At 38.4% G+C, this 24,621-nt stretch overlaps 4 protein-coding genes across 6 annotated transcripts; 1 reads left to right on the forward strand and 3 right to left on the reverse strand.

Annotated features, from left to right (window-relative positions):
- The first annotated feature begins 395 nt into the window (after positions 1–395).
- On the forward strand, positions 396–5,277 carry LOC126789051 (uncharacterized). The gene is made up of 5 exons (XM_050515108.1): positions 396–1,949; positions 2,422–2,606; positions 2,712–2,882; positions 4,018–4,470; positions 4,611–5,277. The coding sequence occupies exons 1-5, from the start codon at positions 443–445 to the stop codon at positions 5,043–5,045; spliced, it is 2,751 nt and encodes a 916-aa protein (XP_050371065.1). The 5' UTR covers positions 396–442; the 3' UTR covers positions 5,046–5,277.
- A 1,013-nt stretch (positions 5,278–6,290) lies between these two features.
- On the reverse strand, positions 6,291–8,078 carry LOC126789053 (uncharacterized). The gene is made up of 2 exons (XM_050515112.1): positions 7,368–8,078; positions 6,291–7,059 (listed from the first exon to the last, which is right to left on the reverse strand). Exons 1-2 carry the CDS (start codon positions 8,005–8,007, stop codon positions 6,632–6,634), a joined length of 1,068 nt encoding a protein of 355 aa, XP_050371069.1. The 5' UTR covers positions 8,008–8,078; the 3' UTR covers positions 6,291–6,631.
- A 6,889-nt stretch (positions 8,079–14,967) lies between these two features.
- Positions 14,968–18,879, reverse strand: LOC126786250 (ADP-ribosylation factor GTPase-activating protein AGD5-like). Of its 2 annotated transcripts, none has more exons than XM_050512017.1 (11): positions 18,701–18,879; positions 17,623–17,681; positions 17,305–17,395; positions 17,095–17,149; positions 16,897–16,987; positions 16,588–16,780; positions 16,236–16,494; positions 15,948–16,126; positions 15,581–15,802; positions 15,440–15,498; positions 14,968–15,285 (listed from the first exon to the last, which is right to left on the reverse strand). In XM_050512017.1, the coding sequence occupies exons 1-11, from the start codon at positions 18,749–18,751 to the stop codon at positions 15,135–15,137; spliced, it is 1,410 nt and encodes a 469-aa protein (XP_050367974.1). In that variant the 5' UTR covers positions 18,752–18,879; the 3' UTR covers positions 14,968–15,134. The 2 variants fall into 2 exon arrangements, with proteins under 2 accessions (XP_050367974.1, XP_050367975.1); XM_050512018.1 differs by lacking the exon at positions 18,701–18,879 and adding an exon at positions 18,547–18,693.
- Positions 18,880–21,634: 2,755 nt separating this feature from the next.
- LOC126788946 (uncharacterized) lies at positions 21,635–24,600 on the reverse strand. 2 transcript variants are annotated; one of them, XM_050514978.1, is made up of 5 exons: positions 24,472–24,600; positions 23,586–23,883; positions 23,382–23,504; positions 22,830–23,120; positions 21,635–22,329 (listed from the first exon to the last, which is right to left on the reverse strand). In XM_050514978.1, exons 2-5 carry the CDS (start codon positions 23,847–23,849, stop codon positions 22,120–22,122), a joined length of 888 nt encoding a protein of 295 aa, XP_050370935.1. In that variant the 5' UTR covers positions 23,850–23,883; positions 24,472–24,600; the 3' UTR covers positions 21,635–22,119. The 2 variants fall into 2 exon arrangements, with proteins under 2 accessions (XP_050370935.1, XP_050370936.1); XM_050514979.1 differs by having other exon boundaries at positions 23,586–23,856; positions 24,472–24,530.
- Between the last annotated feature and the right edge of the window lie 21 nt (positions 24,601–24,621).

Below are 24,621 nucleotides of genomic sequence, written 5' to 3' on the forward strand. Positions count from 1 at the left end.
AGATTAAACTTTTTTTTTTCCAGTCTCTAACTCTTCATATTAATATGAACATGTGTGACCACAAGAACCCCAAACTTGTGTCCCATTATTTTCAAACGATCCTCAAATATTAGCAAACTCTTGTTGATATGAATGTAAATCACAAATGGCTTAGCTTGGTCGAGTAAATTGGGGCTAGTCTTTTGCTCTTTCGTCCACACAAAAATAAAAAATACAAACCTTGTGAATATAGAAATATTGACCCAATGAAGGCGCGAGCCCAAACATATTAAGCTTCTGGGCCTGTACAATTAAAAATCGAGGCCCAAGAACTGTACCAATCGTCATTCTCCATCAAATCAAAAACCAGAGCTCCGCTCTGTTCCTCCATTTCGAATTAGGGCTTCTCTTCACGCCCCAAATCAGAAGGTTTAGGGTTTTAACCAAACCCTGTAATATCCCAATGGCGATCTCTCAAGAACTCTACCCCTCCCAAGACGACCTCCTCTACGAAGAAGAGCTTCTCCGAAACCCTTACAGCCTCAAGCTCTGGTGGCGCTACCTAATCGCCCGCTCCGACGCTCCCTTCAAGAAGCGCCGCACCATCTACGAACGCGCCGTCAAGGCCCTCCCCGGAAGCTACAAGCTCTGGCACGCCTACCTCCGCGAGCGCCTCGAGCTCGTCCGCAGCTTCCCCATCTCCCACTCCGAGTACGAAACCCTAAACAACACCTTCGAAAGGGCCCTGGTCACGATGCACAAGATGCCGCGGATCTGGATCCTCTACCTCCAGAGCCTCACTGAGCAGAGGCTGGTGACGAAGACGCGGCGGACCTTCGACCGCGCGCTGTGTGCTCTGCCGGTGCAGCAGCACGACCGGATTTGGGAGCTCTATCTGGTGTTCGTGAGCCAGAAGGGGATGCCGATCCAGACCTCGCTTCGGGTCTACAGGAGGTACTTGCTTTACGATCCCACTCATGTTGAGGATTTCATTGCGTTTTTGATTGACTCTGAGCTGTGGCAAGAGGCGGCGGAGCGGTTAGCCTCGGTGCTGAATGATGATCGGTTTAGGTCGATTAAGGGGAAGACGAAGCATAGGTTGTGGTTGGAGTTGTGTGATTTGCTTACTAAGAATGCGACGGCCGTGTCGGGGCTGAATGTGGATGCGATTATTAGGGGAGGGATTAAGAAGTTTACGGATGAGGTGGGGCGGCTGTGGACGTCGCTGGCGGATTATTATATCAAGAGGAGCTTGTTTGAGAAGGCGAGGGACGTGTTTGAGGAGGGGATGCAGACTGTGGTGACTGTTAGGGATTTTAGTGTGATTTTCGACGCGTATGCGCAGTTTGAGGAGAGTATGCTTGCCATTAAGATGGAGGCGTTAGGAAGTGATGAGGAGGAGGAGGAGGATGAGGGGAGAATGGAAGACGATGGAAGCGAAGAGGAGGAGGAAGATGTTAGGACAAATGTAGACTTGTCGGTGGCTGAGCTCGAGAGGAAAATACTCCATGGGTTTTGGCTGCATGATGAGAATGATGTTGATCTGAGGCTGGCGAGATTGGACCATCTTATGGATAGAAGACCTGAACTGGCTAATAGTGTATTGTTGAGACAAAATCCGCATAATGTAGAGCAATGGCACCGGAGAGTGAAGCTCTTTGAGGGCAATCCGACGAAGCAGATACTTACGTATACCCAGGCTGTGAAGACAGTGGATCCAATGCAAGCAGTGGGGAAGCCTCATACGTTGTGGGTTTCTTTTGCTAAGCTGTATGAAACACACGGAGATATTGCAAATGCGAGAGTGATTTTTGATAAGGCCGTCCAGGTCAACTACAAGACGGTGGACAATCTGGCTAGTCTATGGTGTGAGTGGGCAGAAATGGAATTGCGGCATAAGAACTTTAAACGTGCCCTGGAATTGATGAGTAGAGCTACAGCAGAGCCATCTGTTGAGGTCAAACGAAGAGGTAATGCTCATTCTGTGATGGTTCTGGTAGTCTTGTCTGTATTAGTGATTAGTTTGCCTTTACATACAAATTGGTGTCATAAAACTCCTTTTAGAATAAGAACGTGAGTGGTTTCATGCAGTGCTTCTCAGTTTATAGGAATTTAAAGAGGGATGTACTTGTAGAATCTTCCTTACTTCATACTTTCAAGCCTGATATATGAGTTCTGCTAAACTTCTGAGCGTCTTCTTAATTCTAATGCTGTTGCAGAATTTTTTTGTGTGTAAAAAGTAATAGTTTCTTCTTCCTTAGATTCACATTCAATTTTTCAACGGGTAGCATTGTGTTTGTAAGAGCCCCGTTGAGTTGTGGCTTTCTATCGTCTATATACAACTTTTTAAGAGAAAAATAAAAAGAAAAGGTTGCATGGTTAATTTTGAGGCATTCTGGAACTAAAACTAATGTTTTGAACCTTTTATTTATGTTTCTGCAGTTGCTGCTGATGGGAATCAACCAGTTCAGATTAAGCTCCATAAATCCTTGAGGCTTTGGACCTTTTACGTGGATCTGGAGGAGAGCTTAGGTACACTAGAGTCTACGAGGGCAGTGTATGAAAGGATTCTAGATTTGAGAATAGCCACACCTCAAATTATAATCAACTATGCGTTGCTTCTTGAAGTATGTCATTCTTCCTATTGCTGTTTCCTTGTAATTTTTCCTTCCAAGTGTCCTAACTATGAACTATTAAAAAAAATCCTAATTATGAAAAATTAACTGCTGTAGGAACATAAATATTTTGAAGATGCATTCAAAGTTTATGAAAAGGGTACTCAAATATTCAAGTATCCGCATGTCAAAGACATATGGATTACATATCTCTCCAAATTTGTAAAAAGATACGGGAAGACTAAGCTGGAACGTGCAAGATTGCTTTTTGAGGATGCTGTTAAAGCGGTATGAATCTCACATTCCCTTTCGTCTGGTAAATATATAATTTACTGTGGCATTTCTATCCCTTAATATTTGTTTTGTTGCCTTTTGTCCATCTGGTTGAACATTAGTTTTCCACATTCATCGCCTTGGTTTTAGTCGATTACTGCATTTTGATAATGTCACGTGATTAGCAACTATTGGTTTCATACCTCCACTGTCATTGTTTGAAGTGAAACTAGGTGTAATTTATGAACCTGATGGTATCCAGGTATCGTGTGTTTTCTTATGGACATGTTATTGCCGGATTTGTGTCATCTCTATTTTGGTCCAATCACAGTATAAGTATGCACGTTTATATTGTCATCTGATGTTGGGAGTTGGGACTACCTCTTGAAATTACATGCCCATCTGATTTTCATGCATCCAACTGTGAGAAAAGGTAGGTTGTGTAGGTCTTGGGCCAAAACCTGAAACTATAAGTATCATATTGTAACTTGTGCAGAGCTAGAACATGGATAAAGACACTGAAATCAACCTGGTCATACTATAACTAATATAATGTTAATAAGGCACCTCTTACATGTTAATTGACCTAAGTGGGTTTTGCATTTTCTTATTCACCGAGTTGAATGAAAAGTAAACCGGGAAAATTGAATTGAGGATAGATTTGAAGAGCAGCCTAGTTCTATTATGAATTGAAGCTTTTCTTCTTATATTGTACTTTTCATTCAACTCGGTCAATATGGTAATATTTTCTAGTCTGGTTTACTACCTTCTGATTTTTCTTTCTGTTCCTAAAATATATATGTTCGAATTACTACCTTCTGATTTTTCTTTCTGTTCCTAAAATATATATGTTCGAATGGACTATATAGTAAACCTTCTGATTTTTCTTGCTGTTCCTAAAATATATATATTCGAATTGACTATATAGCTGTACTGAGATAAAATTACCCCCACTTTAGTCAATATGGTAGATCTGATATTTAGCCGTTCTGAGTCCTCCTTGTTAGTTTGTGGATTCGGTACTGGATTTTGAATTTAGTTTATTGACTTTGAGTTCCATGGTGGCAGAATGTTTTTTCGACAAGTCCATCCATGATGCCGGAATGTTGCTTTCTTACATAATCATACTAACCTTGATGTGTTCTTTCAGGCTCCTGCTGATGCGAAGAAACCTTTATATCTTCAATTTGCAAAGCTGGAGGAGGATTATGGTTTAGCAAAGCGGGCTATGCATGTGTATGATGAAGCAACCAAGGCTGTTCCGAACCATGAAAAGTTGAGCATGTATGAAATTTACATTGCCCGTGCAGCTGAGATCTTTGGGATCCCCCAAACAAGGGCCATATATGAGCAAGCAATAGAATCTGGTCTCCCTGACAAAGATGTGAAGCCAATGTGCTTAAAGTTTGCTGAGCTTGAAAAGAGCTTGGGCGAAATTGATCGTGCTCGGCAAATTTATATATTTGCATCACAGTTTTCCGATCCGCGATCAGATGCAGAATTCTGGAACAAATGGCACGAGTTTGAGGTGCAACACGGGAATGAAGATACATTTAGAGAAATGCTTCGAATCAAACGAAGTGTTTCTGCAAGCTATACTCAGGTAAGTTTATGAAATCTGAATATTATTTGCATCACTTTTACTATTATCCACAAGCCAGGCAGCCAGTTAATATGTTAATTTAGGTAGTTTCTCTTTGGAGTCTTTGCTTATCTCTACTCGCTTTTTGGTTGTTCTTGCAGACACACTTTATTCTACCCGAGTACGCGATGCAAAAGGATCAGAGGTTGAGCATTGATGAGGCAAAAGACAAATTGAAACAGGCTGGAGTCCCTGAAGATGAAATGGCTGCTCTTGAGAGGCAGTTGGCTCCTGTGATCAGCGATACGCCCTCGAAAGACAGCAACAGGAAAGTGGGCTTTGTGAGTGCTGGAACAGAATCACAGACTGATGAAGGGATAAAAGTTACTGCAAATCACGAGGACATAGAACTACCAGAAGAAAGTGATTCTGAAGACGAGGCGAATGTTGAAATTGCACAAAAAGAGGTCCCTGCTGCTGTTTTCGGGGATTTGGCTAACAAGAGAAAGGATATTGAAGATGATGAGGGCGGAAACAAGGACGGTGAGAGCCCCCTTGGTGCGCTTGAGAGAATAAAGAGGCTAAGAAAAGGGTGATTTATTTAGGTTTTGATGCAATTACATATCTGAGCCATTTTGTATTCAGATTTCTTTTTGGCCCCTTTATTGTAACCTGTACCTGTATATTTGAAGCAAATAGCTCTAGTTTTCAGCACACTTTCATGTAACCGTGTAGTACTGTGGAAAAAAAAACGTGATTTCTCGTTTGTCTCATTTTCAAAGAGGTTGACAAGAATTACATATAACAAGAACTAGATCTCTACTGATTCTACTGTTGTTTTCATTGTTTAAGAAGCATATTTGGATGCTGGGATGTGTGCTAAATGAAAGTGAAAATTATGGGAATAACACTCCCTAAATATTATTATGCAAGAAACCTGAAGCCTCACTTCTGTGTTTGATTTTGTAAATGACTGCATAAATAGGTAGAAGAGCACTGCTATTTCTCACATGTATAACCTGAGCCTTACGATTGAACCTTGAATTAAACCCACTTAACGTATCATATTCTTTCTCTGAGCTAGTCAGGTCAATCCTCCCTGGAACCACTTTGCACAATATCACTGCCTTTCTAACCTTAACATTCCCAATGTATATTAGAACCGAACACAGACCACATTCATCTGAATCGCATAGCCGCAGGGTTGGATTAGAGCCATTCGAACCAAGCGGGCACGACACAGGTGCACCATAGAACCTCCAAAGCACATGAAGGTTGGCCAGGTTACATGGCCCTGTTTGGCTATCTTCTTGTGCCTGCATCTGTTCTTGAATCCGAGAAACCCTCTCCGGTGTATTCCTAACCTTTAGGACCCTCTCGATCCGCTGCCTCCAGTCGTTTTTCTCTGAGTACCGTATCCCTTTTAAGAACAAAGGTTACAATCATGTGTTCATAATGCACTCATGCTCTCCGCCAAGTTCAGAGTTGTGCTCCACCTCTATTGTTATTATGCAAGTTCTTATTACTTGGAAAGTTAGCCCTTGCCTTAACTTTAGGTTTGCTTCGAGGTATAGAGTGATCCGCAACGCAACTTTTGATTAACAACGGTGCCATCTGGATCACAAATCCCAGACAGTTTTGTAAACTGCGGTCTGTATATAAACTGAATGATGTACGCAGACCAGATTCCTAAACTATTGAAGTATATATATTCAGCTTTATTTATTTGTCACACTTTCCTCTATCAAAAATCCTACTCATCCTTGGACAATTTTTGCAGATGTAAACACAAAACCTTCACATGAAGGGTGAAAGGAGATATACAACAAACTTGTACGATAAATATCAATTGATTGTACGATAAATTACAATCAGCAAGGCAGTAAATATAATTTCTTCATGTACATTACAGGCTGACATGTATTTTCTTTTCTGTGATCATAACCGAAACGAACTTTGACTCAAAAACCAATCCAAAAATCTTAACTACCGGCTAGCTAGTTGTAATTTTGTATCTACAACCTAAGCCTTAACCCCTTCTTCTTCTTCTTCTTTTTTTTTTTCTCTTTTCTGTGAAAAACTTAAATTTCAATGAAAATTGAAAAATTCACTACCTGTACCTAAATTAGAAAATCAAATTTGGTGCATATATATATGTACCCACTATAAATATGGAACTTGACTAATGGCTTCCACGGTTTATCATCTCCATGAACTGATTCAGCGACTCTTGTCTCTGCAACCTCATGTCTTCATTGAACTTGTGTATAAACGCCTCGACTCGCCGGTTCAACTCGTCCTGACTCAGCGACGGCTCTTTCCTCAGCTTAATCCCTGCCGGCGACGACGAACTCACAGCTGCCAGCGTCATCACCTTCTGCTGGTTCGTCAGGTCCTTAAACGTCTTTGACTTGTGCACTGCAGCTGACGTCTCGTCGTCCACCTCAACGTCAACGTTGAATCCTCCTCCCCGGCCAGGATGATCAAACGGGTCGCTCTTCCTCATGTGCCGGCTCAGCGGAATCGGACGGCCCTCCGTTATCGTTTTCCATGTGTTCTCCAGCGTGTCGTGCCTTTTGGGCGCCTTGGACACTCGTAACGGCCTCCCACCTGAAACAAAATTTCCCGGTAAGTTCACTATGAAAAGAACGGGTTTAACCCTAACACGCTAGCTGCATCTTTTGCTTTTTGTCCGAGGATAATTCAGTCATTTACAACACTGCAGTGGACTGTATACGCCAATTTTGAATACTAGTTTGTTTTGTACTTACTTCAAACGTGTTTCTAAAAACAAAGAAGGTCGTTGTAACGGACAAGATGATAATTCTAAGGCTCACCTGACCTAGTGACTAGTCGTATTCTTCAGTTTTAAACTTCGGAATCATGGAAATGAGGGGAAGTTTATCCAAAATAAGTACCTTCAGGGGTGAATCTAGCCGGTTTCCGGTGACTAAATCTGGTAGAGACTAGAGGCTTCTCCGCCGACAGAACAATATCATCAAACTTAGTAGCATTCTTTGGCATCGTCCACGTCGCTTTCGAGACCCCCTCGTCCTCAAGATCTAGATCAACTTGAGCCACAGGCTCTTCAAGGTTGTTGACTAGTACAACAGACGTCACCTCTTTAACCACAGCCGCCTCTGTGTGGTCGTACACAACCGGTGGCGCCGCCATGTCCTCTTCTCTGTGCTCGTACGACACCACCAGTGGCGCCACATCCTCTTGTATATGCTTGTACACCACTGGCGGCGCCACATCATGATCTTCTCTGTGTTGGTAGACAATCGACGGCGGGGTTGATTCAGACTCCGGGGAAGGAAGCTTTGCCTGAGGCCGATCGTGGTGGAACATTGAGGAGGCAGCAATGGTGATGATGATGGCGTTGATGACGACGTAGAGATACGGCGGGCGGAGCAAGGATTTGCATGAGTTCCACATCAGAGGAAGGTTTGACATGGCGAACTCAAACACCAAGGGAACGTAGAGCTTCATGGCCAAAGCCAAAGCCACAACGCCGCTCGAAATCAAAAGAATCCTCAACGACACCAACCACGCCATTATTGTATTTTCAGGTTCTTGTTTGAAGGTTGAGACTGTTCTTCAAGTGGGAGCTGGAGAGAGCTAGGTAAGTGTGGTGTGGAATTTACAGATGGAAAATGCATGGGCGTATATATAGGAGAGGGAGATCAAGGACGCGTTTTGGGAGGGGATGTGGACCGTTGGATTTATATGAGGATGAATCGACGGAGGTGATTTGGTGAGTGTGAACCATTGGCATGAGGGGCCTAGTTGTTGAAGGACGAATATCCTCGAATTGGCCCACGTATCAACTTTCATAATGATTATTTCGAAGAAAAGTGATAATCAATAAATCAAACCATAATTAAAAAGATGAACAAGCCTGGAGTCTCCTCTCAAATCGAAGACTCTAAGATGGACACAATTCATGGCAATTTCGCAAGTGATGATTAAATGCTACGTACTGAAATAACAAGAGATGTAGCAGTCTAATTTCCATATTACACGCTAAATATTGTTTACTACTAATATGATGTTGTAAAGCATACACGTACATCCGTCTTTTATGATTTCTAATTTTCTCTCACTCGAATCGTAAATTGTTGAATGAAAGAGTCACAAGTGATTGAACTTTTAATTGGTGGTAAAAAAACCGCATTATCCGAAGCCAAAACAATACCCTAGTAATCGACGTAAAGAGTTTGTGGTTGACTATGATCGAAGTCGCATAACAAACAACGGATAAACTTTTAGACGCTACACCGTATTACCATAACATTCATGTCCAGAAGTTGAGAGTAAAGGATGCTGATCGTGTCTTCTCCTAGGTGGCTAGGTCCCGAAAAAATTACTCTAAAGCTGATCAAGTTTCTACATGTCGTAGTTATCCGTCTTATATATCCTTTAATATATCTAATTAGTTGTATATACGTATAGTGATGACGTACGATTGACGAATTGCATGCATTTGCATAGAGAGTATTGTAGATTAGTCTATCATTTTCGCCATGGCACATGCCATGATTATTATATGTAACCAGAAAAGTGTCAATTCAATGTTAGTTAATTTTGTGGGGATTTTTTTTAAGAACAGTGGGGATTCAAATTAAGAAAACGAGAAACAAGACCGGCTTTAGGTGACAGAGAAAAGGTCTAATATCAGAACCGGAAATAAAGCTAGAATTCGAGCAGGTTTCTATGGATGTAATGAACGAGCTTCGCAGCCAGTCAGCCTCCACCACCAGCTGCGGTGGCCTACCACGTGTTCATGCGCAACGCAAGTTTCCACCTGATCGTTCTAGCCGACCATCGTTTTGGCATGGTATTCTACCGGACCTACTCGATCTCCCCCGGCCCATTTCTTATTTACAGAGAAAACTAGCTAGAATAGCTTGCTTCGTTTTACTTCTTCTGAGATTTTAAGAAGATAATAATTTTAAACAAATGACAGAGACAGAGCTAGCTGCGTGTATATCTCACCGGTGGAACAGCACGATAGTGTGAGCGAGATTCTCGATCCTTTTCTTCCTTGGTGGCGAAGTTAGCGTAGAAAAATACACATTGACATCAAATTAACAATCTAAATTATGATTCCCTAATTAAGTAAACCATGTTTGTCATTCACTGATGAGATCATTCCATTACAGATGGAGTTAGCCTTAAAATTCAGTATATATATTCAATATTTAAAGACGAGTATATATATTCAATATTTCAGTTCCTTCTCACATGCACATACATGAAACAAGTATACCTAATGTTCGTAGAATTATATATGTCAATCACGATTGACGAAGCAGGTTCTTTTATCACTTCTTTGACGTTTCATATCTACGTACCATAATGTTACTTACATTACATTTTCCAAACGTTTGTACATGGAGATATTAGTTTATTTAGTTATGCAAAATGACTCACTTACAAAAATGAATATGCACGCAGTCCACTTTCGCCAAAAGATTTGAGAACATATATGATCAATTTGAGCATTTTGAGGTAGCAGACTGATTATTAAGTGATAGCTATCAGAGTATCAATCCAAATGTAGGTGTCTTACTAATTCATCCAGCTTTGCCTTTGGTCTCTTTCAGAGTGTGATGTGAGCAGTAGCTATATATCGCCATTGTGGACCATTATAAATTAATCTGCACTTAATTGGAAAATGACTGCAGTTATATATATGGACTGTAGCTGACAACCTTGAGCGATTCTTCTTCCGGTTATTTTTGTCAAGATTGATACAGACATATGTCGATCCATAATAACGAAATACTTAGGCTTTCATAACTTAGATTGACCTTAATTACTATAAGGACACAATGTGATCAAACAGTACTGCAATAGAATTCGATACTGTATGTCTGTATTTATAATTGGTAGACCGTAGACGTCGATGCATACGTACAGAGGCTCTCAATTTACCTCAATAAACGAATTTCCTCAAAATCCAAAAAAAAAAAGTAGATCGAGTAGTAGCAATCTGTAGCATGGCCATTAATCGGACAAAATGGTACCTAATATTGCCTTTATCTGATGAGCGAAACTGTGAAATAGCCATCCATGCATACACTTTCCTTATGTCGCTCGAATGGTTTAATGGTTGTATACTTGTATTAGAACGCATTCTAATGTGATTTACTGGTACCTTGTGCTCTCTTCTAATTGATATATATGCCTGGTGCACGACGTTAACTAACAGAGAATTATGTCGACTAAAATTTTAAAACAAATCCCACCTATATATTTGACTGTAATGTAATTAGTTTGAAAAATAAGACAGTACGTACTAGTGGATTGCAACATGCTGCTACTTAAGATTGTAACGTACTTCAATTGATCAACGAAAACATTGCTTTCGATCGACCCTCGCTGTCTTTTGTTTTGTAAACAATGATCATGACATTTCCATGGTCTGTTAAATCGAAGAGAACAAAGTACTTGGCTCTCTCAAGCACCAATGTTTTGAATAATTAGTCAAATAACTATGGAAATATGGAATGTGCACAACATTGAGATGCCCTAACTGGCCGGCTAGCTAGCCAAACTTTATAATTGCTTGCAATTTTTATGCTAAGCCAATCTATATTTTACCTCTCTCCTCTATAAAAACTAGATTATTACTACAGTGTACGTGCAGAGCTAGCTGCATAATCACCATCACAGTATGAATTTACAGTTCCGTATATTTCATATTCTCAATTTGAACCCCATGCAACGAATACAGTACTTAGAACGTACTAGAAAATCTCCACATCAAATTAATTAAAACATTAAATTTAGTTAGGATCGGAGAGTAACAGGGAAGACATACCAAAACCTAAGAACTTAATTGAAAGAGTCCTAGGAAATGATGATTAGGTTGCAGAACGAACATATATATAGTTCATTAGGTGGCACAAATCTATGAGTGCATGTATGGATAAGATGTCTAGTTACGCCACGCGATTAGGGTTTTGGCCTATTTAATACTTAAAACAGTGACAGCAAACTACCTGTCCACGTTCTGTTAAGGCAATCGATCTTATAGTTCTGGTATAGAAAAGAACTGATGCTAACTAGCTCCCATATTGGATGCAGAAATTAGCTTAGACTTATAAATTAAGGGTAAATCTGTCGTTTAATGTTGGAAGAGATAGGGTTAATCCATGCATGGTTAGGTTAGCTGCTTCTAGAGCAAACCGACCATCCAGGAACCAAGGGATAATTAAAAAAGAAAAGAAAATGTAATTTTTTTGGGTTAATAAATGTAATCTAAGGGAAGCTGGATGATATGAGCATTTTGTGCGACGTTCTTAACATGTTTTTACCTCAATTTGTACTTTGCTTAACCCTTATTGTTGTACTATTGAGTCATTGAGTCGTAGTAAGAGTCGTGAGCGGTATTGGATGCATTTTTGTGCTTACATGAGTTAAAAACACATAATTGGTTCAGAGTCCTAGTTTGACTAGGAATTCTTGTTAGGTTTTGAAACTAATTATCTCTTACTTATGATTTTATTTTCTTATTTTCAGATTGGATTGAAGAGGTAATTAAAGAAAAAAAGATAGAGCCAAGTCATGCAACAATTAAATAGAAGATGATCATTAAAGGCATAAAACATGGCATGTTTTAGGAAATAAAACATTGTATGTTTTAGGATTTAAAGCATGACATGTTTTAGGGAATAAAACTTTCCATGTTTTAGGGAATAAAACTTTCCATGTTTTAGGGATTAAAGCATGACATGTTTATAGGAAGAAAGAAGCAATTTCAAACCCTCCATCTTTCCTCTATATATACATGGCTTCACCTCTCAAATATGATCATTTCTCATTAGTATTCAAGAGCCAAAACTCTACCAAAACACCACCATAAACTTCCCTCACAAATTAGCCAAGCCGTCCACCCCAAAACCATCATCATCTCCACCGAGTTTCACCATTGAAGACACACCTCCAAGGTTCCTACAACGTGTGATTCTCGCAACTCATCTCCATGGCTTCGTCTATTTGTGTTAATCTACAATTATTTGTCTATGAAGATTTGTAAGTTGTTGTTTATGTGGAAATATTGGTTTTGTATTTGTTTTAAATTTCAGTTGTATTTGATATTTTTTTGAGACTATGTCAAATCTATGTTCTTATAATTAATGAGTTTGTATTTCTATTGTTGTGTTCTAATCATCTTTCTCATATTTTTAGATAATTTTCAGATATGTGCATATGAATTTAGTGGTTGGATGCAATCCATAAGATTGTGTTTGAGTGCTAGATTCATCAACCATATTGACACAAATCGAATCATGCCCTAAGTAGGTTCGGTTTGTGTTGATTAAAAGTGGTAAAAATTCTGGAAATTTGCATGTGAAACCATGGTGGGTGACGCCACACATGAAACATGTCTCCAACAAAGATTTGGTGCTTAAATGTAATCTTGTTTGATTTCTACTCTAAGTGTTATTGAATTCGATTGCATGCAAATTTAGATTAGGCCCTAAGTCAATCTAAATGTTAATTGAAATCTTGCATGATTAGATGATCCCCTAAGGCTCTAATTGTATTGGTGTCTAAAAAGTATGTAATTGGTCGAATTAGAATGCATGATAGGTTCGAACTTGTAATTATGTGGTGTAATGGTAAATTTGGTTTAAGTTTGTTAAAGAGAAGTCGATCATGTAAATAGTAATTTAGGTTTTATTTTAGTAGTTAATAATCAATCTCAAACCCCCCATTATTTGTTAACACTAAAAGTTTAGAGTTCCCTTCAATTCCCCGGAAAGAACGATCTCTGCTTATTCTATACTAACGATGATGTTTTACAGGGTTTATTATAGACGTTTTAACAAAACGCTCTATCACTGGATATGGAGTTTAGATTCATAAATGGGACTAATGTCTATAGATAGCTAGTCGCATACACAAACGGCAATTTCTAGTTCATCAAGACTATCGAAATATTAGATATGACGGCAGTTGGATAGTTTACAAATTACAAACCTAGGTAGAGCTGTTATATAACGTTTGCATACATAGAGAATCAGATAGAGATGGGTATTAATGGTGCTTTAGTTTTAGGTGAAGCTATTTGCAGCTTCTGGTTAGTTGTGTGCCTAAACCTGGATTTGTCACGATCTGCAAAACAATATATATATATATATATATATATATATATATATATATATATATATAATAGACACACGATATACACGCACAATGTCATAGATTACGTATAAAAATTCATCAATCTTTGTATCTTTTAGATATGAACTATACATAAAGAGTGAATCATATATTATCATCCAATTAAGGACTTAGTCTAAGCAGAGGAGAAACTGAACCTCACACCATAGATATCATCGATTCTTCATTTATATCGATCAAATGCTTATTACTTTCAATATATCCTTTAGATCAAGTTAGATATGTGCTTATTTTTGTTCTCACTTGAATTTCGTCTAAACTGATCGGTATGATCGAGAGCTTACTTGAGTTCGCATCTTCTTTCAATTACAATATTACACGATTCCCCCAAATTGTTAAATTCATCACTCAGGGTATGCAATACTGAATTGTACATCAACTAGCTAGATCTCATCTTTTTCTCTTGGTTGAAACTAAACCTCATCCAACTCCCAACTACATGAACGTAATAGATAGAAACATATATAATGGATAAGGTATGGACCCAAAGTTAAGTTAATATCGATATGATATTTCTTATTGTATATTCCAAGTAGATACCTGAACGCGTAGTGCTTCGGGTCTTTTTTTCACACTTCTTTATCTAGAAAAAGTGCAACATTACATGGGTCACAAAAAACAATAGCAATAAGAAAATGAAAGTAATTAAGGATGATGCTACGTACATACATCGATACATATAAAAGACCATTTGAGAAAGATGGTTTCGACTGCTTAATTACTAAGCTAATACACTTTTGTGGAATCCGCGGATCATCGGTCAGTCTCATTGGAGAATACTCCACTATCAAACTTGTCAGTAGGTATTCTTGTTAAGCAAACAACAAAATCCATTAGGTTTGTTTACCAATCAAGTAGAAGAGTATTATTATCTTACCATTGGTTGCAGATGTGCAAATCTTCTTCTCCTTAATATCCAAACCGATCTTGGGCGGTGGTCAGTTGGAAAAGTCGACATATAAGACCATACTGGGATTGGACGATTGGTACTATGATGACCAGATAACGGTTTTTGCCTTTTTGGTACTTTCTTCAATTATCTAAGTCGTTACAGTTGAGCACCGTCCATTTCATTGGTGTTTGCCATTTGTAAATCCGGCATTACTGGAATGAATCTTCAAAGTTGCATCAGAATATTCTCAACCTTACTATACCCTAGTGAGATTAACCCAAATATCTGACACTGGGTCTGGAATAAGTCTAGCTAAGTAGTCTCCATTAGGAATACGGGGCTTTGATATGGCTTGGCACCTTGGATAGCCATGGCGCTGCCTGGCACTCGTAACACGTAACAAGCAATACTGCAATAGAAGTCGAGGCTAAGCAATTTGAACGTTAAATTTATTGAGACAGGCCTGCTTTTCTGTTCACCAACTTAATGAATAAAGATTTAGGGATCAACTGTGATTCTATGAATAAGGAATCAATCAACAGTAAAATGATGGGATCCCATGTCTGGTTTATTTCGCCCACAAGAGATTAACTTGTCATCGTTTACTGAACAATCCTTGAGTTAAGGATGAAAAATCAAAGTCCCTTCCGGAAGGAGTTGGAGTGACACAAGGCTTCGGGGGTGCTCCGCTTGCGCTGGTGCTTCTGACACCATTGATTGGAGCTACTGGCCTCATTGTATACATGCTGCAATAGAAATGATGACAACAGATTGATGTCCTTTGCTTTTATTTCCATGAAGCATCTCATACAAAAAGAATCATTGATCAACTCAGGTCTTATGAAAAGATAAATACTTCTCTCTCAAACATGCACACCAGCTACTTTTAATAAAGTGTACCTCGATGGTGAGTAAGAAACTGCATTGCCTATTGGACGTGCGTGATAGCCGTTCCCAATCTGGCACAAGAAAACAGCACAAAGTAAGAAATTAAACAGAAAACACTAGCTAGTTGTAAGAAAGCTCTTTCAGGAGTACCACCTGACTATAATATTGTTGATTAGGAGGCGCCATGTTGCCAGGAACTTGTTGGCTAATGCTTCGCCCATTTTTTGTGGGCAAGTGAATAGCTTGGGAGGTAGGTTGTAAACTTGGAAAGGCAGGGGATCCGCCAAAATTTGCTGTATTCATTAGTAATGACTGTTGTTGGCAGAGCATTGCTTGCTGCTGTTGATGCATAGAGAACGGAGAAACCATACTTGACTGCACGAAATCCACTTTTACATTGGTTAGAGGACATGAAATATGTTAATGTTGACATGCTGTATACATCAACTTAATCTGCAGCCTGACCAGAAAACGAAAAAGAAGAAAAAAAACATAGGAACCAAAAATTTGCAGCCTATACCTTCTCAAATGAGTTTATAATGTCATTCTTCACATTAGTCTGAGGTTTCACTGAACCGGTTTGAGTGACTGATGGTGAATCTGTGAATAAATCCTCAATACCATATTTTGATTGCACCTTGCTTTCAGATGATTTTGGTGCATAATTGTTTTTTTTGTCCGCCAATTTTGTTTCAGTAGCTGCAGGTTAAGGAGGTTCAAGGTCAATTTCACTAAGCTCTACTGGACTGAAGATCTTTGTTTTAGGAAGACAAAGTCAATAAGGCACCAGTTGCTTGAATGAACATACCATGTATGCTAGCCAATGTGATGTTATTGGCGGATGTCATGGAGTCGCTTCCTGCTGAGTCATCCATGGAGAGCAAATTGAACAAATCAGTGGCATAATCCACTTTAACTGGTACAGAAAATGGAGTAGCACTGACCCCCTGACTTTCTGGTTCAGCTTTTGGAGCTACTGGTTCTGATTTCTTGAGCAGTTCTCGTGGTTCTTGACATGCTTCCTGTGGTTTCTTCTCATTATATTTCGGTTTAAAATCATCACTGACCTGCCCATCAAGACGCATAAATCAAGACATACTATGAGAAAGAAGCCCTGTGTGATCTCAATGAGAGCTGGGAAAATGTACAATATTATGTACCTGCTGAGGTGCGCTGTTTATTCTAGCAGGTGGAAGGGCACCTTTCTGCTCATAAGATCGTTCAATATCTTTGACATCGCCATGCCTACTTCTAATTTCAGGTCTTACCCCAGAAACAGAAGTTTTCTGATCCGTCACCCTGGGAGGTGATCTTAGTTTCCCATCCCTGGGAACCCACTTTTTCAATTCATACCTAATGGATAACATGAGCACCCAAACACCTAAGCCCAGAATATGAACCATAATGAATAACAAGTTTCGGAAAACACAAAATACCATAGAGTAAACCAAAAACCAGTGAAGTCATACTTTGCACGGATGAAATTTTCAATTCCAACTCTGTCATAATTAGGAGGCAACTCTGCTTCCCAGTAACTGTTTGATTTCTCATTTCCCATGGCTAGCAGCAACAAGGAACCAAAACAACTCTTCAGTACATGTACAACAATATTAACCTCGACTTCCATCAGGCTGAAAAGAAGCCAATAGAATAGCATTCATACTTACATTGTATAAATGCAATCTGCTCTGGAAGCCATGTGTCCAAAGTGGCAGATCTCACCTGCATCATGATCAAAATCACAATAATTATACACAGTATATAACACAGCATGAGGAAAAATCACTTAGAAGTAATATGGATATGCAAATATATATGTGTGTGTGTGTGTGTGTGTGTGTGTGTGTGTGAGAGAGAGAGAGATAATTGTATGACACCTTTGATATGTGTACCCCAAGACTTCTATGCGCCCCAGAACACTGCATGCATATAAAGATCCCTAGATTGATGCTTGCCCATCTTGGAGCTCTGCACAGAAGATGGCAAAGCACACCTTTACAAATCTACTAGAACAGTGAGGCGCACGACAAAATAATCCACCAATGAAACAAGCCCTAAAATCGATAGGGTGTGCAGCAACAAGCAATCTAGTTATGTTAGTTCTCTCTCGCTTCCCCTAAATTTATTTTGATTCAAATTCTTATATTTGTTCTCCTTCAGAAAGATTACAGTTGCTACGAATCTAGTATACATACATGGCTTTGCAGTCTGCACATTCTCTGTTCTCTGGTAGTTTAAGAAGACCTTCCAGTATCTACATCCAATGGAAAAAATAAATATGAAGAATGAGAAACACAGCAACAGCAAACTAGGATCAAAAGTAGAATAGCAAATATAGAAGGGGAAGAAGAATGATGAGTGTAAGCCCAAATAACCCTGACCGCAACCCCAACTCCAACTAAACAACTTGTCCAATGATCACTTGCTTAGTTTAATCTAAACAATGACTAGTAATGCTTACGTGTTTAGCCAATTAAAAAAAAAGGGATGAATCATCTAAATATTAGACAGCTATAGTTTGTGTATTGGATCAAAACAAGTTTTGTTATTAGTATCTTCTCAATAATTGACAACTCATTGTGGACCTTGACTAACCAAGGCTTGCAGCATGAGTAGTTCACGAAATATAACACCTTGTACCTACTTTTGTTCAGAATTATTATTGAATAATTTAATTTCAAAGAAATAACTGAATGAAGCGCAAGATGAACAATATTAGGTAGTGCAGCTCTGTCAACAATGTCAACTAACAATTATACTGATCATATGAGACACCTCGACTATCAAAAATTTCTGGACTCTAATACTCCAACTCCAATGCTCCAGTCTGAACATTAGATTAATTTGCAAAGAATCCATGATTTCTAGTTGAAGACCAAATTAGCCTACAATTTCAATGAAAACCCAGTTGAGTTCAGCCAAAACAGCAAAGCAATACAAATGGAAAGTAAATATTAAACCACACAGTCCACAATCACAAAGAACAATCTTTTAGCTACAACCAAACCGAAAAAGTTTCGTCATGAAGACCAAAGGGTGTGCGTTAGCCAAACTGGAACACCATAGTTGACATACATGGTAAGAGTTTGAAGCCAACCCCATAATCCCAAAACACTTACCAATGATGCCTAGCTCCAAAAACGAGCAAAAACAAAACCCAGATTGGATACAAAGCAAAGCTGCAACCTTTGCAACTCCGGATACAAACTCATATGCACAACATGAGATTACATGGAAGTGATGAAAGTGAAAGAAAAGAGAGAAAAAGAAGACCTTTCTGTGCTTGGCATTAAGCTCTTTAGAAACGTTAGCCTTTTGGTTCATGTTGCTGCGGAATATCCAAAGCTTTCCAAACGGGTGTTTGTGTTTGTGTTCCGAGAGGAACAAGGTTCTGTCTTTCTTTCTTGGTTTTGTGAAACAGAGAAAAATGAGGCAAGTGGGGAATCGTTGCTTTCTTGGGTTGGCTGTGTTATTTGGACTTCGGAAGAGGAGGATGACATCTCCAATAAACACACGCGTCAAATTTAAAGTCTTCTTTTTTGTGCTTTTGGTTCTTTTCTTCCTTCTGGCGCGTCGCGTCCACGCGTGTGAACGGCCGTCGTCTGTCGCTCTGTTCGGTGCTATTCGACTCAGGGTCATCATTTGGCCCACCAGCCGACCCGTGGGTAGCTCGGTCCAAAGCCCGGTCCGGTCCAAGGCCCGGCTCGGTCCAGTCAAAGTTCAGTCAAAGCCCGGTTCTATGGGTATAAAGGTTGGATAGAGGCGGAGGGTTTAAAATCTTGGCCCGACTCTAAAAAACCTGATTAAAAGACCACCCAAAACCCATTTATTTTTAAAATTAATAATTTTATATGTATTAATTTGATGTATATATTAATTATTTAAATTATTTTGTTATATTTCTTATTTTTGTATTATATTTTGTTAAATAATTACCATATCCTATTTTTTTCCTTTATTTTTTTATAAAAAATATACATTATACATAAAAATAATGGGCACATCTCGTTCAAAAAGCCCAGCCCAGCCTGGCCCGGAAAAGCCAATAAGGCCTGGGCCCATGGGTAGCCTGTGGCCTCGCTTTTATTAGTAAGCTCGGTCAGGCCCGAGCCAAGTGATAATGGGCCCTGCCCGGCCCATTGCCGACCCTTATATTCAACGTGATTTGGTTTTTGGGTTACAAAGGGAAGAAAATGTCTAGAAAGACGAAGGGAATATTTCCTTTCGGCAAACTGAAATAGTGAATGGCGTCTTTGTAACAATGCCCCTTGGTTTCATAGTTGTTCTCTATCTAAGTTGCTCATTTCCCCCTTTGGAATGCCTAATCTATCTAAAATCGAGTCAGATGTGTTTATATTTCATCGATGAAAATCATGCAAGCATCTAAAATAGTTAAAAGTATTGTCGTTAGATTCCTTTCAATTTGATGTAGTTTTTATATATCACGGTTGTAATATCTCTTTAGACGCAATTCTTTAAAGAAATGGGTTGCTAGTAAGCTAAATAGAAATGCAAAATATTACCTGTAGTATTTTTTTTAAGAGAAATATTACTCATACTTGAACATAACATGATACCCAACTTTTCTAAACTTTGGACATTACTTTACGAGCTTAAAAAAGTTATAAAGAAGATTCAATACGATTGTTTTTATATTTGAATGAACACAGTTAAAATTCTAAATTTAATAAATAATTTGGGTTCCAGTCAAATATAATAGAGAAATTATGCAAAAGTCACATATATGAAAATCACAAGTAGACAAATGTTCTTGTTGCAGATTGAAGTTTTGAACTTCATAGATTAACATGTTATTTCACCACTTCTTATCGGCCTCAGGCCTGCAAACACCAAAAGCCTAATAAAAGTCATCATCTATTTGCTTACAAACTTCAGGACCGCACAACTACGAATGACAGAAATTTGCTATTTGGTAATTTAAATAGCTGGTGGAAATTTTTACATATGAAGCCAGGCCCTTCAACAAATCCCCTTTTCACGCATCTATCATGCATGCTTATACTGTATGTAACGACAATAAGCACAATGAATAGATCAATAGATCACACTATGATTAAATGGAATGATTTGATTTATGAATACATCATTATTCTTCCTAACTCTGATTCGGAATCGACTCATTATAATTCTTATTTTCATCATATGACAGTAACTCACAAGCGCGGATCTAGGGGGTTTGTGGGGAGACTCAAGTCCTTCTAAGGATTTGGGAAATAATTAACTAAGTATATGTCATATGTTCATGTGATGTAGTTTTGTATGTTTGGTTTTGAAGTTTTGTTAATATCAAGCCTACTCAAAGATCAAATCCCAACAAATACAAATTTTTGTGTCTATTTTTCTATTTACTTTCAATCTTCTTTGATTTCTTCAACATGTAATTAATCTATTTTATTTTCATTAGGCATTAATTTTGATTAAGCTTTTTGATTAATTCCAAAAATTTATCTTTACAATCGACTAAACTAATTATGAATAGATTGTTATTTCCACGTCAACAATGTATACATCTAATACATTATAGTTAAATATTTTTATGCGTTACAAATTACTATCACTTTGGTCGTTGAGGAAAAAAATTTAAGTCCACCCGAGTTGTGAATTATGGATCCGCCACTGGTAACTCACAAGATTATAGTCTACAAAACTAAAGCACAACTCGAGAAAAGATCAGTTATTATGAAAGATTATACCTACCCAATGTGATGCTTGATAGCTGCAGAAACACAAAATAACTATTTCGAAGTGACAATATAGAAATGTGAATTGACCAAAAACCACAAAATTCCTATGTGAAGTGACTATATTCCTTTACTCCCTTCAAATTAACCAAAAACCACAAAATCAGAGTATCAGAACGATTCATCTATAACAAAGAAGTGACAATAAATGGAATTGCAAGAAAATATTGAAATATTATGCCATCAAAGATCAAAGCAAAAGCAAAGAAGAATTGATGAACATAAGTTCTTACTCAATTAGGTCACGCTGAAGCGAGAGCTTCTCTTTTTTATGAGCCCTTTCGTCCAAACCTTAGCAGTAAGGTGATAGAACATAAACCCAACTGAACCAACTGCCATTACGGCTGCAGTGACAGGCAAAATCGATTTATGGGGGGCAGCATCATCACCCATGTTTTTGTTCTACAAGACTATGAGGGTGCCTATGGTTTTTGGGATCTCTAGATCATCAAGTCAAGGATATATTATTGTGTACGAGTGTGACAACATATTACAGTCAATAGTCTTCTCTTTATTTTTTTTTAAAGCAGCCAAATATTCTTCTTAGTAACTTAGTTTATACGGAGCTTCGATGACCGCTAGCTCTCTCTTGTTGCGGGAGATTACAAAACACTGCAGGGGCATTTATCATTAGAAGTCCGCAAAGATAGTACAAGTGACTCGGTACCTATACGAAATCCAGGTTTCAACCCCAGTAAGTGGTTTATTGAACGAAATGCTTTCCAGTATAATGAAGAGATGGTTGGGAAGGGAGTAAAGGAATATAGAAATGTGAATTGACTCATTTCGAAGTTCCAGTCTCAAACCTAACATCTGAGTTTGGAGGCAAAGACACATATATATATATAGTTGACTAAATATGAATGTTGTTAGTTTGACGACATTTATATATATTGTGGAGAGGTTGCAGATAGTACACAAAGATTCAAATCATTCGTGTTTCTCGTTTAATCTCATCTTTGTTTCGACATCTCCACTGTAAGGTGCGACATGGTATGCATATTGCTGGAGAACAGAGAAGACAACCATCTCGAGACATATCAAGACATTCTGAATAGCTTCATTAATGTGCTCCACATCCAACCAGAAATGATGAGACCGAATTATGCCGATAGCAGCTAATATCTTAAGGACCACTCCCTGCAATTTGTTAAAGAAAAGTATCATTTCATAATAAGTCACTACTTGGTAGGAGATGAGTAATTTCAAAAGAATATCTAAGCAGCAGTTCTGCACTTCGAACCAGCTCATTGAGCCAACACTTGTTCACTGAATTGTGTCGACTAAATCCAGTTAATTAAGTCAATATTCACTCTATCAAGAGTTATCAAAGACTAAAATGGTGTTTAAATATCCACACTCTCAACATGGAATTGATACCCCAAGTTAAGATCACAAAATCAAATCAAAATTTTAATTGCAGTAAATTTATTGCAATCGTGATTCTGTCAAAAATAGGATCGCAGCTCAAAACAAGTTAAACGAGCTTCAAGTCCAAAAGAGTAAACCAATCACTTCAAGCCAATACAGAGAGGACACATATCTTAGGTGTCTATATAGGATAATCTTATTATAGATCCTTGTCAGCAAGCGTATATAAATCATAATGTAATAGAATTGAAGAGATTGATCAATTGTACCTGCCAAAAACAGAAGAAAACGATTCCCTTGATGCACATGAACTTTGCAAGCGGTTTATGTGGTTCTAGTTCCTTCGCAAACACATGGTAAAACACAACCAGAGAGTACAATGCCAATGAAACAGAGACATTAAGAATGATAGTGAAGGTCCAGCTCAACCAACTGGGATAAACTCCAAGTAGTTGTAGTGTTATCATCAAAACAGAAACAACTGGGCGGATGACAACAAACTGCCAAGTCCAATAGTTGAGTAGCTTCAGGGTCTGGTGGTTTAGCCGAACTGTGTGTGGCTGCATTTTATTGACGCAAAAAATTATATTAAGTAATTTTAAACTACAAGGAGAAGCTTATTATATATATTCCGCAGTGTGTGTTATCAGGAGCCAGGACCAACATGTTCAACGTATTGGCTTGGCAAAAGAGTTCACCAATAAACATAAGATCTGGATCTTTATTTTAGAAAAATAAGCCAAAGCCAACATGACAAAATGTCATATGCATACAAATTCATCGAAACTAGGAAATGGACAGAGCACAAGCTATGACCATACCTGAAAAAGAGTCATTGGAAAAGAGTGGTGGATTTCCCTTCCTTTGATTTCATCTGGCACAATACCTTTGCTTATAGATATGTTCAAGTAACTATACATTAGAGCCAAGAACTTGGCAATCACCTGAAAGTAGGAAAATGTAAAGTAATTGACAACCCATAAGAGAATAATGACTAAACTCATAGTTAAGCTGGAACCACTAACCAGAGCCTCGTAACACTCCTTAACCGAGTCTAAGAGAGTGAAAAATGATTTGCTTCCTTGAATATCCAATAAACCCACAAATGAGTCAATTGCATATAATGGAGCCATAAGAATGATAATTATTATGGCTTTCTGTTCCTTTGGGGTCTTCCAGTAAAAGAGATGCTGCGACAATAACTGGACTGTGAAATGCATCGTGAGCATCACACAACCAGCCGATCCTACCAGGGTCAACTGTCCACGATCCATTGTACTAAAATCCATTATTCAGCTGCAAAATATAAGATAAGGTTGGAATCTGCCAAGAAAATGTGAAGTGAGCTTCAAACTCTACAAGGCTAACTTCAGCCGAAGGTACTAATTAAACAGTCACGGTTGGCATCTAAAGGAGCAACAACTCAAAAAGACAGTTGCAGTATTCATACATCGTCCAGCGAGTTACACTTGTTCATAATAGGTTTCAATTGTTCTGGTTCTTAGCTTTCAAATTCAACTTGCTAAAAATTCAGCTAACTACAGATTAGGATACACTTTAACCTTGTTATGTCTCTCACTCACTCTCTAAGTTCTCACCCTGCAATTGATTTATACGAATGCACCAATAAAATCAGACATCAAGGTTGAAACTTTCTCATAACTACAGATACCCTTATCAAAAATATGAAAGAGGGCGTGTTAAAAACCAGTTCTTGCACACACCCATGATAATTCTTATCTCAAATTAATCACTCATGAAACCAGTTAATCCATAAAAACCCAAAACTGATCGAAAGGACGACTAAGCATACATGAACTACAGCATACAGAAAACTCAGAGAGTTGTTTTAAAGTGTCGATTGCAATTTATACGAACAAGGAAAGAAAAGAGAACGCAGAAGAGACTCACCGAGTCGCTGTAAACGAGTGAATGAATCGGAACCTACCAACCCAAAATCTCAATTCAATTTGACTGATTTGAGTTACTAAGCTGCCATTGACTGGCTTTGTATTGTTTTGAATAATTGGCTGGCTTTGTACATGTACTCGTATTTTGTAC

This window comes from Argentina anserina, chromosome 3 (genome assembly GCF_933775445.1).
Source record: "Argentina anserina chromosome 3, drPotAnse1.1, whole genome shotgun sequence".
In the NCBI taxonomy this organism is placed as follows: domain Eukaryota; kingdom Viridiplantae; phylum Streptophyta; class Magnoliopsida; order Rosales; family Rosaceae; genus Argentina; species Argentina anserina.

Coding starts and splice junctions, on each gene's coding strand:
- LOC126789051 (XM_050515108.1), top strand. CDS start 443: ATGGCGATCTCTCAAGAACTCTACCCCTCCCAAGACGACCTCCTCTAC. Junction 2,607..2,711: donor ACTATGCGTTGCTTCTTGAA/GTATGTCATTCT, acceptor TAACTGCTGTAG/GAACATAAATATTTTGAAGA. Junction 2,883..4,017: donor TTGAGGATGCTGTTAAAGCG/GTATGAATCTCA, acceptor GTGTTCTTTCAG/GCTCCTGCTGATGCGAAGAA.
- LOC126789053 (XM_050515112.1), bottom strand. CDS start 8,007: ATGGCGTGGTTGGTGTCGTTGAGGATTCTTTTGATTTCGAGCGGCGTT. Junction 7,060..7,367: donor GGCTAGATTCACCCCTGAAG/GTACTTATTTTG, acceptor ATTTTGTTTCAG/GTGGGAGGCCGTTACGAGTG.
- LOC126786250 (XM_050512017.1), bottom strand. CDS start 18,751: ATGAACCAAAAGGCTAACGTTTCTAAAGAGCTTAATGCCAAGCACAGA. Junction 17,682..18,700: donor TTAATGCCAAGCACAGAAAG/GTCTTCTTTTTC, acceptor CATTGGATGTAG/ATACTGGAAGGTCTTCTTAA. Junction 17,150..17,304: donor TTGGGGTACACATATCAAAG/GTGTCATACAAT, acceptor ATCATGATGCAG/GTGAGATCTGCCACTTTGGA.
- LOC126788946 (XM_050514978.1), bottom strand. CDS start 23,849: ATGGATTTTAGTACAATGGATCGTGGACAGTTGACCCTGGTAGGATCG. Junction 23,505..23,585: donor AGGAGTGTTACGAGGCTCTG/GTTAGTGGTTCC, acceptor TCCTACTTTCAG/GTGATTGCCAAGTTCTTGGC. Junction 23,121..23,381: donor TTCCAATGACTCTTTTTCAG/GTATGGTCATAG, acceptor AATAAAATGCAG/CCACACACAGTTCGGCTAAA.